This window comes from Heloderma suspectum, chromosome 12 (genome assembly GCF_057233095.1).
Source record: "Heloderma suspectum isolate Gila_16-S chromosome 12, 16-S_ref, whole genome shotgun sequence".
Taxonomy (NCBI): domain Eukaryota; kingdom Metazoa; phylum Chordata; class Lepidosauria; order Squamata; family Helodermatidae; genus Heloderma; species Heloderma suspectum.
In genome coordinates this window covers 14,032,963-14,046,873 of record NC_139469.1, presented here as the reverse complement: position 1 = coordinate 14,046,873, position 13,911 = coordinate 14,032,963, and the positions used below count along the sequence as shown (strand labels likewise).

The 13,911-nt window shown below is 44.6% G+C and overlaps 1 protein-coding gene across 10 annotated transcripts in view; it reads left to right on the top strand.

Annotated features, from left to right (window-relative positions):
* The window catches only part of TRRAP (transformation/transcription domain associated protein), a 202,979-nt gene that overhangs the window by 129,927 nt on the left and 59,141 nt on the right, over nucleotides 1-13,911 (top strand). For all 10 annotated transcript variants that reach the window (XM_084818421.1, XM_084818419.1, XM_084818422.1 and 7 more), the window contains 3 exons: nucleotides 3,046-3,237; nucleotides 10,471-10,666; nucleotides 13,037-13,302. In XM_084818421.1, the coding sequence (XP_084674547.1) occupies nucleotides 3,046-3,237; nucleotides 10,471-10,666; nucleotides 13,037-13,302 (654 nt within the window). The remainder of the gene's footprint in view (nucleotides 1-3,045; nucleotides 3,238-10,470; nucleotides 10,667-13,036; nucleotides 13,303-13,911) is intronic.

The following is a 13,911-nucleotide window of genomic DNA, read 5'->3' as shown; positions in this document are numbered from 1 at the left end:
ACTAACTGTGGTTAGGAGAAATGTCAGTGCAGATGTAATGGTAAACATGGTTTTCTCCAGAGCTGGAAGGAAGAGGAGAAATACCCATGAAAGGGAAGAGATGTCCATAGGATGCTGTGGATGGCCAGTGACAGTTTGTCAGGGTGGACACTGAGCCCATAGAATCCCAGAGTAGTTCTGATTCTGAGGAAGAGCAGCCGCTCCTGGGAGAGGAGCGTGCTCATCCTCCCCAGGGCCAACAGCTGGCAGAGATTCCTCCCACCAGCATTCCTAGCATAGATAGCAGTCCCGGGAGTGAGAGAGCGTGGGAAGAAGACTTGCCAGACGTGCGACGCCGACGCAGGGAGCAGCGCCAAAAGGAGGCGTAGTGCCTGGTTGGCGCGCAAACGACAGTTGTGCCCAGAGGATCCAAGGGAAAAGGAGAGGGACTCTCCCTAGCCCATAAGTTCAGGGTCTGCCAGTGATTCTCCTTCAAACGGGGACCAACAGTTCCAACTTAGGGCATAGGTACTCTGCTGCTCATATCTAGTTGCTAACAGTAGAGTTGTTAAGTTGTAAAAGAGGAATAAAGCTTTGAAAAGAATCCCTTTGTCTGTGTCTGGACTTGGCTACTGGATTAGACTGAGAGAGGCCGCCAAGGAGCCCTTGACACAGTTTGGTGATCAGGCAGCATTAAGTCTACACTGGGCCTGTATTTGGCTAGACTTTAACATTTGTGTAGCCTGTTCCTAGGGAAGCCTTTGTGAAGGTGAAGTATAAATGTCTTTTTAGGGAGCAATCCTATCGGGATAGGCAGCTACCTCCCAGCTTGGAGGCGACTGCCCATCCAGTGCAGGGCAGGCGGAGCACGGAGGCAATCTTCTCCTCCATGCTCCAGCCGCCCTGAATTTGCAGCTGGATGGCTGATTTCGGCTGTCTAGCCCCGGGATTTTGGAGCAGGGTGGGGGGCACTCCCTGCCCTTGTGAACACTGCCTTTTGCCCTGCTCTGCTCTCTTCATCCGAGCCTGGAGCCTGGGAACAATCCGTGCAGCCTGGGTGGGGGCAGGTAGGCAGTTTTCCAGGAACTGAACAATCTTATGGCCATTTAGCTGCTGTCTAGCAGCCATAGGATTGCGCCCTTAGAAGATGAAATCTAAGACACTCTGCAGCAAATTCCTTCAAGGTAAAAATGTAGTGATAATGTGCGAACATCAGGGAGCAGGCATTAACAACGCAATCTGTCATTTTTCAGCACAAAAGCAAGCAAGAAGGTAAAGCTTCATGTTTTCTGATGATGCCCTGGCGTTTTAAACATGCTCACTTTCAGCATGTACGTTCAACAAATGACAAATATGTTGGCTCAGACGTAACGCCAAGCCATGGTTTGTGGTAACTATGGGTTAGACTCAAAAAACATCATTTGTGTTCCAGATATCCAGACAAATATCCGTGTGTGTGTGTGTGTGTGTGTGTGTTTTCTGCAGCGGTGCAATAAAGTATCAATTGCAGGGTAGAGTTGAAGCCTTGAGTTGCAGCCAGGTGAACTGATCATGTGTGACAGCTTCTCCTCGTGAAAACTGCAGCCCAGATCGATATGACAGTCACCAGTGACTGCGGATGCGCTGGGGCTGGGTTGAGTGAGAGATTTATTTTTCAGTAATGAGGCCTTCGCTAATGAACTAAAGTGGGGAAAACAGTGGAGCTGCAAATGGAGCTGCTCTGATTTTTGTCACATTTATGCTTTTTTTAAAAAGTCAGGAAAGATGTTTTTCATAAATACAAGGGTGGTGGCGGAATAATTGCCTCTGTGCTTCTTGTACGTCTATACTTACTGTCTTTCACTGGAGCTACATTATGCTGGCTTCGCTTAGGGTGATTCCAAGCAACTTATATAAAATGCACCTTGGATAGTTTGACTCTTTGTCTTTGTTGAAAAGGCCGGGAGAAAGAGAGCGAGCGAGCAGAAGACTATTGGTTCTTCCCATGTTGTGGCGAAGCAGGTTTCTTAAATCTCACGAACCTTTTAAGGTATTAAAATACCATGGGTCAGTTTATAGGGCACCAGACACATTTGCGTTTGCTTAGACTGCCATTGTGTTCAGTGATCCTGCCAATAATGTAGTAAAAAGGGGATTTGCTTTGCCCAAGGAAGTAGGGTTAATACCTGATGCTTTATTGGCCTAGGCGTAAAAGCAGCATCGGAAAATTTAACATCCATTATGTGAGCGGACAGATATACTAGGAAGCAGGCATTGCTTTCATCCCTTGCTAGAAGCTGATGGTCAGATTCTGCTGCCACCGACCTCGGAGGGGGGGAACCCCCAGGACTCTGTGGCTCTTCAGACAATGTCTAGGGGCCGTAGGAGTGCTCCCCCCATAAGTAAACAAAATGGTAAAAGAAAATATGGCACATCAAGTTGGACCCCCTTTTATTATAGGTTAAGCTTGCTAAGGATATATTAATAACATTTCTGTGGTGCAGAAATTAGGGGTGCTCTTTAAAGGATGTCTTGGAATGTCAATAAACAATTACATGAAATTAGGTATTTCTTTCTCTGGCATGCACTCGTGCTCTTTCTCACTCACTCACTCACTCACTCTAGGTTTGTCTGTACTGCAGAACTCATGTTTTGTTGATTTGTTCAGTTAAATCTTACTATGGTTTGTTTGAGTCTGAAACAGCCCCTGCCCCACAAATCTTGATTTGTTTGGGGTTGACAAAATAGGATCCGACATGTTGAAGCAGCTTTGTAAACTAGTTTGTGCCCAGTGTGGTTTGCTTTTATGACTGAATTCCCAGACCATTGTCAAGCCACAGCTAGAGCCATTGCTCTGCCTTCAAAGGCAGCTGCACCACCGAGACCGGAGTGACCTTATGATGCTGAGTCCTGCACAAATGGAAAATGAAAGCGGACAAAAAGCTTTAAACCATGCTGCGAGTTCTTAGCTATAGTTCGGTCAAACCATGGTGTCACGTTACACCTGAACCTAGGCAATCTCTTTCTTTTGGAATTTGGGTGTGAAAAAGCCGTGTCTCTTAACAAAATATCTTGTTTTGCCCCAAGGTGGAGCTGAGTTGCCCCAAAGAGATGGCATGGAAGGTCAACATGTATCGAGGATACTTGGCGATCTGCCATCCTGAAGAACAGCAGCTTAACTTCATTGAGCGCCTCGTGGAGATGGCCAGTGGCTTGGCTATTCGGGAATGGCGAAGACTTCCACAGGTGGTTTCGCACGTCCACACACCCCTCCTTCAGGTAAGACCGAGGTACCCCTCGTTATTGTAATCACAAAACAAAGAGAGAATGTATGAAATATGGAGGAATCCCCTATGCCCCATTGCACAAGGTGCTTCAGGGAAATTTGTTTGGGTTACTTTAAAAATTAAAATGCATTATTTCTACAAGGCTTTGTTCCTAGGTCTGCTGCTAGGCTCCATGCAGAGAAAGATTTGGAAAGAAGTTGGTTGTTGTTGTTCTTATTTTCATTTCTATACCACCCAATAGCTCTCTGGGGAGTTCACAACAATTCACAAAACAATAACAACAACAAACCTCAACATTCTACAGCATTAACCAACATGACATGATACGACATTATAATAAAACAGTCTAATTTTTTAACATACAAAATTTAAAACAATTTAATCAGCTAAAAACAATTTCAGTAAACAATTTCAAAGTAGCATTGGGATTTGACAAATTTGTGAAGGATGATAGCTTTGTCAGCAGCTATTGTATACCGCCCAGAGAGCTTTGGCTATGAGGCAGTGTAGAAATGATGATGTTGACTGCAGGCTGGCCCTACCATAAGGCAGCGTGAGGCAGCCACTTCAGGCAGCAAGTGCTGTGTTGGGTGGCTGTTCTCCTTGGGGTGTTCCCATGCTCCTCAGCCAGTGTCCCAGTGGAAGTCACACCTCTTTGTGGCTGGCCTGGCTGACTGTCTTGCCTTGTTTGTTTGTTTATTTACAGGATTTATATACCGCTCTATATCTGACAAGATTTCCGAGCAGTGAACAATAAAAAGAAAGAAAAAAGAATCAAATTACAGAATTAAAATATTTAAAATCAGATGATGTTATCTAAAACTGTGGCTGATCAGTTAGGGGAGACTTATTTAAATAAAAATCTCTTCAACAGGCACCGAAACCAAACAATGTTGTTGCCTGGCTGACATCAAGAGGCAGGGAGTTCCACAGAGAGGGAGCGAGTACATGTGTCGCCTTCTCCCAACATGTCACAGAGAATGTGGTTGGGAGAGGCCCCTGACGAAGTGAGCTTACCTTAGAAAAGAGGCAAGTAAGGGGAGACATGGTAGAGGTGTACAAAATTATGCATGATGAGGAGAAAGTGGATAGGGAGACATTTCTCTCCCTCTCTCATAATACTAGAACCCCGTGGGGTCACCCCATGAAGCTGATTGGTGGGATATTCAGGACCAATAAAAGGATGGACTTCTTCACACAGCCATAGTTAAACTATGGAATTCACTTCCACAAGATGAAGTGATGGCCACCAGTTGGGATGGCTTTAAGAGGGTATCGGACAAATTCATGGAGGAGAAGTCTATCAATGGCTGCTAGTCCTGATGGCTACTGTATATGCTACGTCCAGTATGAGAGGCAGTATGCCTGTGTACACCAGTTGCTGGGGAACATGGGTGGGAGGGTGCTGTTCTGCTCATGTCCTACTTGTAGATTTCCCACTGTGTGGACAGAATGCTGGACTAGATGGACTTTTTGTCTGAACCACCATGACTTATGTTCTATAAGTGAGTTACCAGAGAGGCAGCCACCTGTCACTCCTATTCTCCTATTCCTATTACACTATTCCTATTACATAGAATACACTCCTATTCACGTGACGCACTCTGGCACCGTTGTTGCCGCACTCCTGCATTTGTTTGGGTGTCAAGCAGGCGCTGGGTCGGTAGGTGTATGAGGGGTTGGAAGGCAGGGCTGTGTGTATACCACACGGCCTGCCTTGTCCCCGCTAAGTTATCCTGGTTCTCTCCCCTTTCTCTCTCCCCGGCTGCCTCCCCTCCTCATCCCTGCCCTGCAGCTCTTAGGCTTAAGAAAAAAAGCGCTCATTAGCACTAGTTAGGAGGCTAGTTAGACCTTGGTGGGGAGGTGATCGCGGTTAGACCCTGTTGGGGAGGTGATTGCGGGAGGTGTTCCAGTGCACAGGAGGGGAGACTTAGCCCTTCCTCCTCCCTTCATGGCAATTAGATTTTTTTTTTAAAGGCTCCATTGGTACCTGTGTTCTAATGATATCAAAATGAATCCCTACCCTTCCTACATCTTAAGATGAGAGTGTGTGGGGAAGATTAAGATAAATAATAACACATGAAGCTTTTCCTTGAGCAGATATATCTAGAATTTTCTGAAAGCGTGAATTGACCTCTCCCAATAACTAGGGGTTGTCATTTCACTTTGCTGTCCCAAATACTATTTTATTTAGGGTGAATACTACTCAATAGACGCTGACTCCTTCTGTGTGCCTTCCAGAGCTTGTTGAAAACCTTCGTAGATGTTCTCATTGTCAAATTGCTAAAATAGGCAGTGAATGACAAAGCTACCAACACTGCAATGAAGCTACTCAGCAGTAATTACTTTTTCCTGTATCAGATAGTGAGTGATTAAATACCTGCTAGAAAATTAAATTTACATGATGAATGGGAGTAGGATGAAGGTGAAGCTATTGTGAGAGCTGATACTGTGGCGATTATGAGTGGGGGGCAGGGAGAGAATATTGCTTTGCTTAATTTATTTTGTTTCCAGAGATTTGTGTGTGAATGTAGACTGTCTTGGGGGAGAAGGGGAATGTGAGAGAGACACACACAGTTATCTTATTAGTTGATTAATAGCTAACACAAGTGTTTATCTCTCAAGAAATAGCTTTGCGAATGGTTTACATCAGTTTTATCCTCTGCAAAGGATTTAAATCTGAGTTTGTTGGTCTGTCGGAGCGTTTCTTTAACTCTGCATGGTTCCTTTAGCAGCTGTGAAAGGGCTACTCCTTCGTGTTTGAGCAAAACAAATACTGGGCCCAGTCACACAAATTGTGGGTTAACTAAGATAGAAGGTGGTTAAGATGAAAGGGAGGAGACCACTGTGTCTATTTGCCCTTGAGCTCCTTGGAGGAAAGGGGAGGTAAACGCAATAATGTGGGTGGGCTGGCAACCACTTGAACACTTTCAACATTTTGTGATTCTGTAATACATTCACGTGGTAAAAGAGCTTACTAGATGTTAAATATCTCACAGATAATAGGCAGTGTCACTTCCAAAATACGAAGAGACATCTCTAAGGTCTCAATGGACCGCTTACCCCTGGTACAAAACCTCTTTCAGCCTGAGGGCCAAATTCCATTACAAAGAAGCTCTCAGGGGCCACATTCCAGTGGTGGGCAGGGCCAGAGGATAAAGGGTGTGTGGCCAAAATACCAGAAATACTAGCATATTTTAGCTTAAAGCTATAACAGTCACTAAGCCTTTGGAGAGGCATTTCAGCCTTTTAAAATGGGGGAGGGGGATTGCACAAACCCAGGAAACCACCCAACAATAAGTGGTTGGGGAAAGGATATGGGGCCGGGGAAGGGGGCATGGCTACCTGGGGTCTCCCAGGGGGCTGGATTTGGCCCCTGTCCTGAGGTTCCACACCCTTGCCTTACTCCAACAACAGTCTTCCAACATTTGGCACGTACCTTGGACACTGCTTAAAAAAAATCCATTAGCCTAGCAAATTCCTGCCATAATCTTAAAGCAGCTCTTTATATTCCTGCCGTTGTGTATTGTTTATTACTATCAATAGCGTTGTTACTGTTGTTGTTGTTGTTGTTTATTGTTGTTTATTGTTGTTTATTCGGTCAGTCGCTTCCGACTTTTTGTGACTTCATGGACCAGCCCACGCCAGAGCTGGTCCTGTCGGCTGTCGCCACCCCCAGCTCCTCCAAGGTCGAGTCCGTCACCTCCAGAATATCATCCATCCATCTTGCCCTTGGTCGGCCCCTCTTCCTTTTGCCTTCCACTTTCCCTAGCATCAGCATCTTCTCCAGGGTATCCTATCTTCTCATGATGTGGCCAAAGTACTTCAGTTTTGCCTTTAATATCATTCCCTCAAATGAGCAGTCTGGCTTTATTTCCTAGAGTATGGACTGGTTTGATCTTCTTGCAGTCCAAGGCACTCTCAGAATTTTCCTCCAGCACCACAGTTCAAAAGCATCTATCTTCCTTCGCTCAGCCTTCCGTATGGTCCAGCTCTCGCAGCCATAGGTTACTATGGGGAATACCATTGCTTGAACTATGCGGACCTTTGTTGTCAGTGTGATGTCTCTGCTCTTAACTATTTTATCAAGAGTTGTCATTGCTCTCCTCCCAAGAAGTAAACGTCTTCTGATTTCCTGGCTTCAGTCAGCATCTGCAGTAATCTTTGCGCCTAGAAAGACAAAGTCCGTCACTGCCTCCATGTTTTCTCCCTCTATTTGCCAGTTATCAATCAAGCTGGTTGCCATAATCTTGGTTTTTTTGAGGTTGAACTGCAACCCAGCTTTTGCACTTTCTTCTTTCACCTTCGTCATCAGGTTCCTCAGCTCCTCCTCACTTTCAGCCATCAAAGTGGTATCATCTGCATATCTGAGATTGTTAATGTTTCTTCCAGCGATTTTAACTCCAGCCTTGGCTTCATCAAGCCCAGCACGTCGCATGATGTGTTCTGTGTACAAGTTGAATAGGTAGGGTGAGAGTATACAATCCTGCCGTACTCCTTTCCCAATCTTAAACCAGTCCGTTGTTCCGTGGTCTGTTCTTACCGTTGCTACTTGGTCGTTATACAGATTCCTCAGGAGGCAGACAAGATGAGTTGGTATCCCCATACCACCAAGAACTTGCCACAATTTGTGATGATCCACACAGTCAAAGGCTTTAGAATAGTCAATAAAACAGAAAGAGATGTTTTTCTGAAACTCCCTGGCTTTCTCTATTATCCAGTGGATATTGGCAATTTGGTCTCTAGTTCCTCTGCCTTTTCTAAACCCAGCTTGTACATCTGGCAATTCTCGTTCCATGAATTGCTGGAGTCTACCTTGCAAGATCTTGAGCATTACTTTACTGGCATGGGAAATAAGTGCCACTGTTCGATAGTTTGAACATTCTTTGGTGCTTCCCTTTTTTGATATGGGAATATAAGTTGATTTTTTCCAATCTGTTGGCCGTTCTTGTGTTTTCCAAATTTGCTGGCATATGGCATGCATCACCTTGACAGCATCATCTTGCAAGATTTTAAACAGTTCAGCTGAGATACTGTCATCTCCTGCTGCCTTGTTATTAGCAATGCTTCTAAAGGCCCATTCAACCTCACTCTTCAGGATGTCTGGCTCTAGCTCAGTGACCACACCGTCATACCTATCCCCGATGTTGTTATCCTTCCAATACAGATCTTCCGTATATTCTTGCCACCTTTTCTTGATCTCTTCTGCTTCTGTTAGGTCCTTGCCATCTTTGTTTTTGATCATACCCATTTTTTCCTGGAATTTATCTCCGATGTTTCTAATTTTCTGGAAGAGGTCTCTTGTCCTTCCTATTCTGTTATCTTCTTCTGCTTCCGCGCATTGCTTGTTTAAAAATAATTCCTTATCTCTTCTGGCTAACCTCTGGAATTTTGCATTTAATTGGGCATATCTTCCCCTATCACTGTTGCCTTTTGCTTTCCTTCTTTCTTGGGCTGCTTCCAGTGTCTCAGCAGACAGTCATCTTGCCTTCTTGGTTTTCTTTTTCTTTGGGACATTTTTTGTTGCTGCCTCCTGACCATGTTGCGAACTTCTGTCCATAGTTCTTCCGGGACCCTATCTACCAAATCTAGTCCCTTAAATCTATTCTTCACCTCCACTGCATATTCATGAGGAATATTAGTGAGCTCATATCTACCTGATCTGTGGGTCTTCCCTATTCTCTTTAGTCTGATTCTAAATTGTGCAATAAGAAGTTCGTGAACTGAACTACAATCAGCTCCAGGTCTTGTTTTTACCAACTGCATAGATGTCCGCCACCTTTTGCTACAAAGGATGTAGTCAATCTGATTTCGGTGTCGACCGTCTGGTGAAGTCCATGTATAAAGTCGTCTCTTAGGTTGTTGGAAGAGAGTGTTTGTTATGCACAGTGAGTTGTCTTGGCAAAATTCTATCAGCCTATGTCCTGCTTCATTTTGTTCTCCCAGACCATGCTTGCCTGTAATTCCAGGTGTCGTTTGACTACCCACCTTAGCATTCCAGTCTCCTGTAATGAAAATAACATCTTTTTTGGTGTACTATCCAGTAGGTGCTGCAGATCCTCATAGAACTGATCTACTTCTGCTTCTTCAGCATCTGTGGTTGGGGAGTATATTTGGATCACTCTGATGTTAAATGGCTTACCCTGAATTCGAATTGAGATCATTCTGTCATTTTTTGGATTGTATCCCAGCACTGCTTTAGCCACTTTATTATTAATTATGAAGGCTACTCCATTTCTTCTGTGGTCCTCTTGTCCACAGTAGTAGATCTGGTGGTCATTTGATGTGAAGTGGCCCATTCCAGTCCATTTCAGTTCACTGACACCCAAAATGTCTATATTTAATCTTGACATCTCCCCAATAACCACATCCAATTTGCCCTGGCTCGTAGATCTTACATTCCAGATTCCTATGGTGTGTTGATCTTTAGAACATCGGATTCGTTGTTCACCACCAGCACCATCGGCTGCTAGCTGTCCTTTCGGCTTTGATCTAGCTGCGTCATCACATCTGGGGCTAGTTGAACTTATCCTCTGTTCCTCCCCAGTAGCATTTTGACCATCTTCCGACCTGGGAGTCCCATCTTCCGATGGTATACCGACATATCTCTGGTCGTACTGATCCATTTAGTTTTCATGGCAAGAATACTGGGGTGGGTTGCCGTTTCCTTCCCCAGGGATCATATTTAGTCTGACCTCTCTGCCATGACCTTCCCGTCTTGGGTGTCCCTTCACGGTTTAGCTCATGATGTCATTGAGGTGCTCAAGCTCCAGCACCATGACAAGGTAACGATCTCCTTTGCTGGAGATTGTTACTATTAGTAGTAGTAATATTGGCATTACTAGCAAATTCCTAGTGATTTGCTAGTAACTAGCAAATTCCTGCCTTAATCTTAAAGTAGCTGTTTATATTCCTGCTGTTGTGTATTTGTTTATTACTATTAATAGTATTGTTACTATTAGTAGTAGTAGTATGTTGGCATTATTTCCATTATTCATCTCCCTGTTTGTGTCTTTACAAGAAGATGGCTGATGAACCTTGTTATGTGATCATTAGCATTTTAAACAACCAAACAGCTATATCATGACATTGACTGTAATATTTCCCCCAACAGAGCTACCCAGTCAGCACATCCTACTGTTCTTGCTGCAGCCAAGAATGTCATTCCTTCTGAGCGGCAGAGAATATGCTTTAATTTTTATAACCTTCCCCCTCCTCTTCCTAGGCGGCACAGCAAATCATTGAACTTCAGGAAGCAGCCCAAATAAATGCAGGTTTACAGCCAGCCAATCTTGGGAGGAATAACAGCCTGCATGACATGAAGACCGTCGTGAAGACTTGGAGGAACAGGCTGCCAATTGTGTCAGATGACCTGTCCCACTGGAGCAGCATTTTCATGTGGAGGCAACATCATTACCAAGGTGAAACTCCCAATCCCAACAGGCCATTTTCCAGGAAACTCCCCAATATGGATCCCCCATTTCCAGCTTTAAAAAGTTCTGCTGGAAAAGAATCCTTTGTTGGCGAAGTGATTACAGTATTTTCGAGGGGGGGGGCACACACACACACCTCAAAGCAACTTACAAATAGATCAAATTTTAAATATTACAATGCAAACAATAATAAAAAGCATCAAAACAGCAAGACATAAATAAAGCAGTCTCTCTGGACTAGATTGGCACAGATCAACAGCTTAAAAATATGAGCAGTTTAAAAATGATTGGATAAATAAAAAGATTTTGACTTATGCCTAAAAGCTGATAGATTTAGCACCAAGATATCCTCCCTGGGGTGTGTATTCCATGCGCAGGGGCCACAGCAGAAAAGGCCCTTTCTCCAGTCATCCCCTGCCTGAGTTCTTATGGCAGGGACACCCAAAGCATGGCCAAAGATGATTAAGGTAATTAGATTTGCATGGGTGAAAGTGGCCCTTCAAATATGTAAGTCCCAGGTGGTCCTGGTTGAAACCAGCACTTGGAATTTTGCTCAGAAACAGACGAGGAGCCAGAAACGAAACCGGATTCAAGGTGACCAGTCTCGATTAGTACCTTGCTCTGGTATTGAGGACCAGCTGAAGTTTCTGAGGCAGGGTATGGATGTCTGAACCGACCTGGAGGAATGGAAGACACTAGCCATCCTTTCTGTAGTATGAGCTGCTCAAAGAGATGAAGAATTTGGCTAATGGCACCATGAGACAATTTGTATTAAGGAGACACCTCTGAGGAGTGAGGTGGTCCCAGGGCATAGTCTACAGGCACATGATCCAGGGATCTTGCTGATGCCAAGCCAGTCTGGGAACTCCCGTGTTGCCACCTTAAGCTCCATCATTTATTTATTTGATTTATACCTGCCCCCAAAATGGGGCTCAAGGCACTAATAAAATACATAATTATAAAATAATTATAAAAATAAAGTAACAATAATAAAACCAAGATTAAAATAAACTTAGTTAAAACAATCATAAAAACAAATAGCTTACATTAAAAATATAACAGTAAAAACAAACCAGCACGCAACCCAATAGAACCCACTTCAGCAGCAGACCAGCCTCCCGGCAGAAGGACAATAAAGAAGGAGCCAACTTAGCCTTCCTCAGCAGGGAGTTCCAGAGCCTGGGACCAGCCACCAAGAAGGCCCTTTCTTCTGTTCCACCAAACATGCCTCTGATGTTGGTGGGTCCAAGAGAAGGGCCTCTCCAGAATATCTTGTAGTGATGGCCACCAATTTGGATGGCTTTAAAAGGGGGTTGGACAAATTCTTGGAGGAATGGCTCCAAGAATTTGTATTGGTGTCTACTAGTCTTGATGGCTATGTGCTATCTCCGGTACCAGAGGCAGTGAGCCTGTGTACACCAGTTGCTGGGGAACATGGGTGGGAGGTTGCTGTTGTGCTCATACCCTACCTCTGGGTTCCTGGTCGACAGCTGGTCAGCCACTGTGTGAACAGAATGCTGGTCTCAATGGACCCTTGGTCTGATCTAGCAGGGCTCTTCTTATGTTCTTCTCTTAAAACCTGGGCCAGCTCATATGGAAATATGCAGTTTTACAGGTAGCCTGGTCCCAAGTCGTATAGGGCTGTATTGGTCATAACCAGCAGTTTGAATTGTGCCTGGAAACAGCCTGAAAGAAAGGCAAGATTTAAGCCTGTGAAGGTTTGAGGTCTACAGAGGAAAAGGGTAAAATGGTCAGGCTTAAAGGCCTGGTTTTGTTGTTGTTGTTGGGAGGGGGTACCCATGAGAGGAGTAGTTTCATTTCCCTGGCTAAGTTTCAGTTTCATTTCCCCAGTTAAGTTTCATGTCTTCAGATTTGAAGCAGTACTTTCAGTTTTGAGGGGGGAGGGTATAAAAAAAGTGTCAGAAAGACCAGGGCAGTGAGAGCAGAGTTAGAAGACCGGAGCAGGAAGGAGCAGCCTAGAAGAATCTAATACAGCTAGGGTAAAGGAACTTGGGTTTTGCAACTTTTATTTTCTTCTAAGTCCTTGTGTATCACTCGGCTCTATTACAACCTTTAGTTGTAATTTGCTAGCTTTAATTAACTGCTGTGGTTAAACCCCAAGTGTCTTGTGAGTCAGTCACCCCATGTCTACAGCCTAAACCCCACATTATTGGGAAGGGGAAGTCTAAAATAAGGAAGGTGAGACTCTTAAGGAGGCAAGCGATCTTTAAGGAGTTGCTCAGGGGATCCAGGTCATAAGGGGAACCCTGACAAAGCCTAATCATCAAATAGCAAGGATATGTGAATTCATCTCGTTGCCATTTAATTTCCAACGTTTGCTCCCTTTGGCTCCCCTAGCCATCGTAAGTGCCTATGAGAACAGCTCCCAACACGATCCTAGTTCCAACAATGCCATGCTGGGTGTCCATGCTTCAGCCTCTGCAATTATCCAGTATGGAAAAATAGCTCGGAAACAAGGACTGGTCAACGTGGCTCTGGACATCCTGAGCCGCATCCACACTATTCCGACGGTGCCTATTGTGGACTGCTTTCAGAAGATCCGGCAGCAAGTCAAGTGCTACCTTCAGCTGGCTGGAGTCATGGGCAAAAACGAGTGCATGCAGGTATATCAACAGTGCCCTCAAACAATTCATGTTACTTTTGGCATTTGTGGCAGCATGGGGGTCTCTTCAGCACGGTGGAAGCCAGCTTGCATTGGGAACAAGGGCTTAATTGTAAAAGAAGAGAAGGGTAATAAACTCTTACAGCAGGGATGGGCAACTTCGGTGGCTCTCCAGATGTTTTATCCTACAATGTCCATCGGCCCTAGACAATGGTGACGGATCGTGGGAGTTGTAGGCCAAAGCATCTGGAAGGCCACAAGTTGCCCAACCTTGATGCACAAGCTTTGAGCAAAAATCCGGTTCAGGCAGCTAGAGGAAAAAGGGTAAGCATCCTGAAACCGAATTTCTAATAAAATAGCCTGGTCACAGGGAGAAAACATTCAAGGCTAAAAGTCCAGCAAAGCTGCAAATCGTAGTAGCTGATTCATATTTAAAGTATACCCTTTTAACCACTGCAGGTTTTGTATCCACTGTATGGCCATGATACTGAAGGGTAGATATGCTGCATCCACATGTGATGAGTTGGGTCATGTGTGTGGGTTTGTTTTGTTTTTGAGGGAGAGAGAGAGATTTCAAGGGCCAGTCATAGACTGAGGCAACACAGAAGCC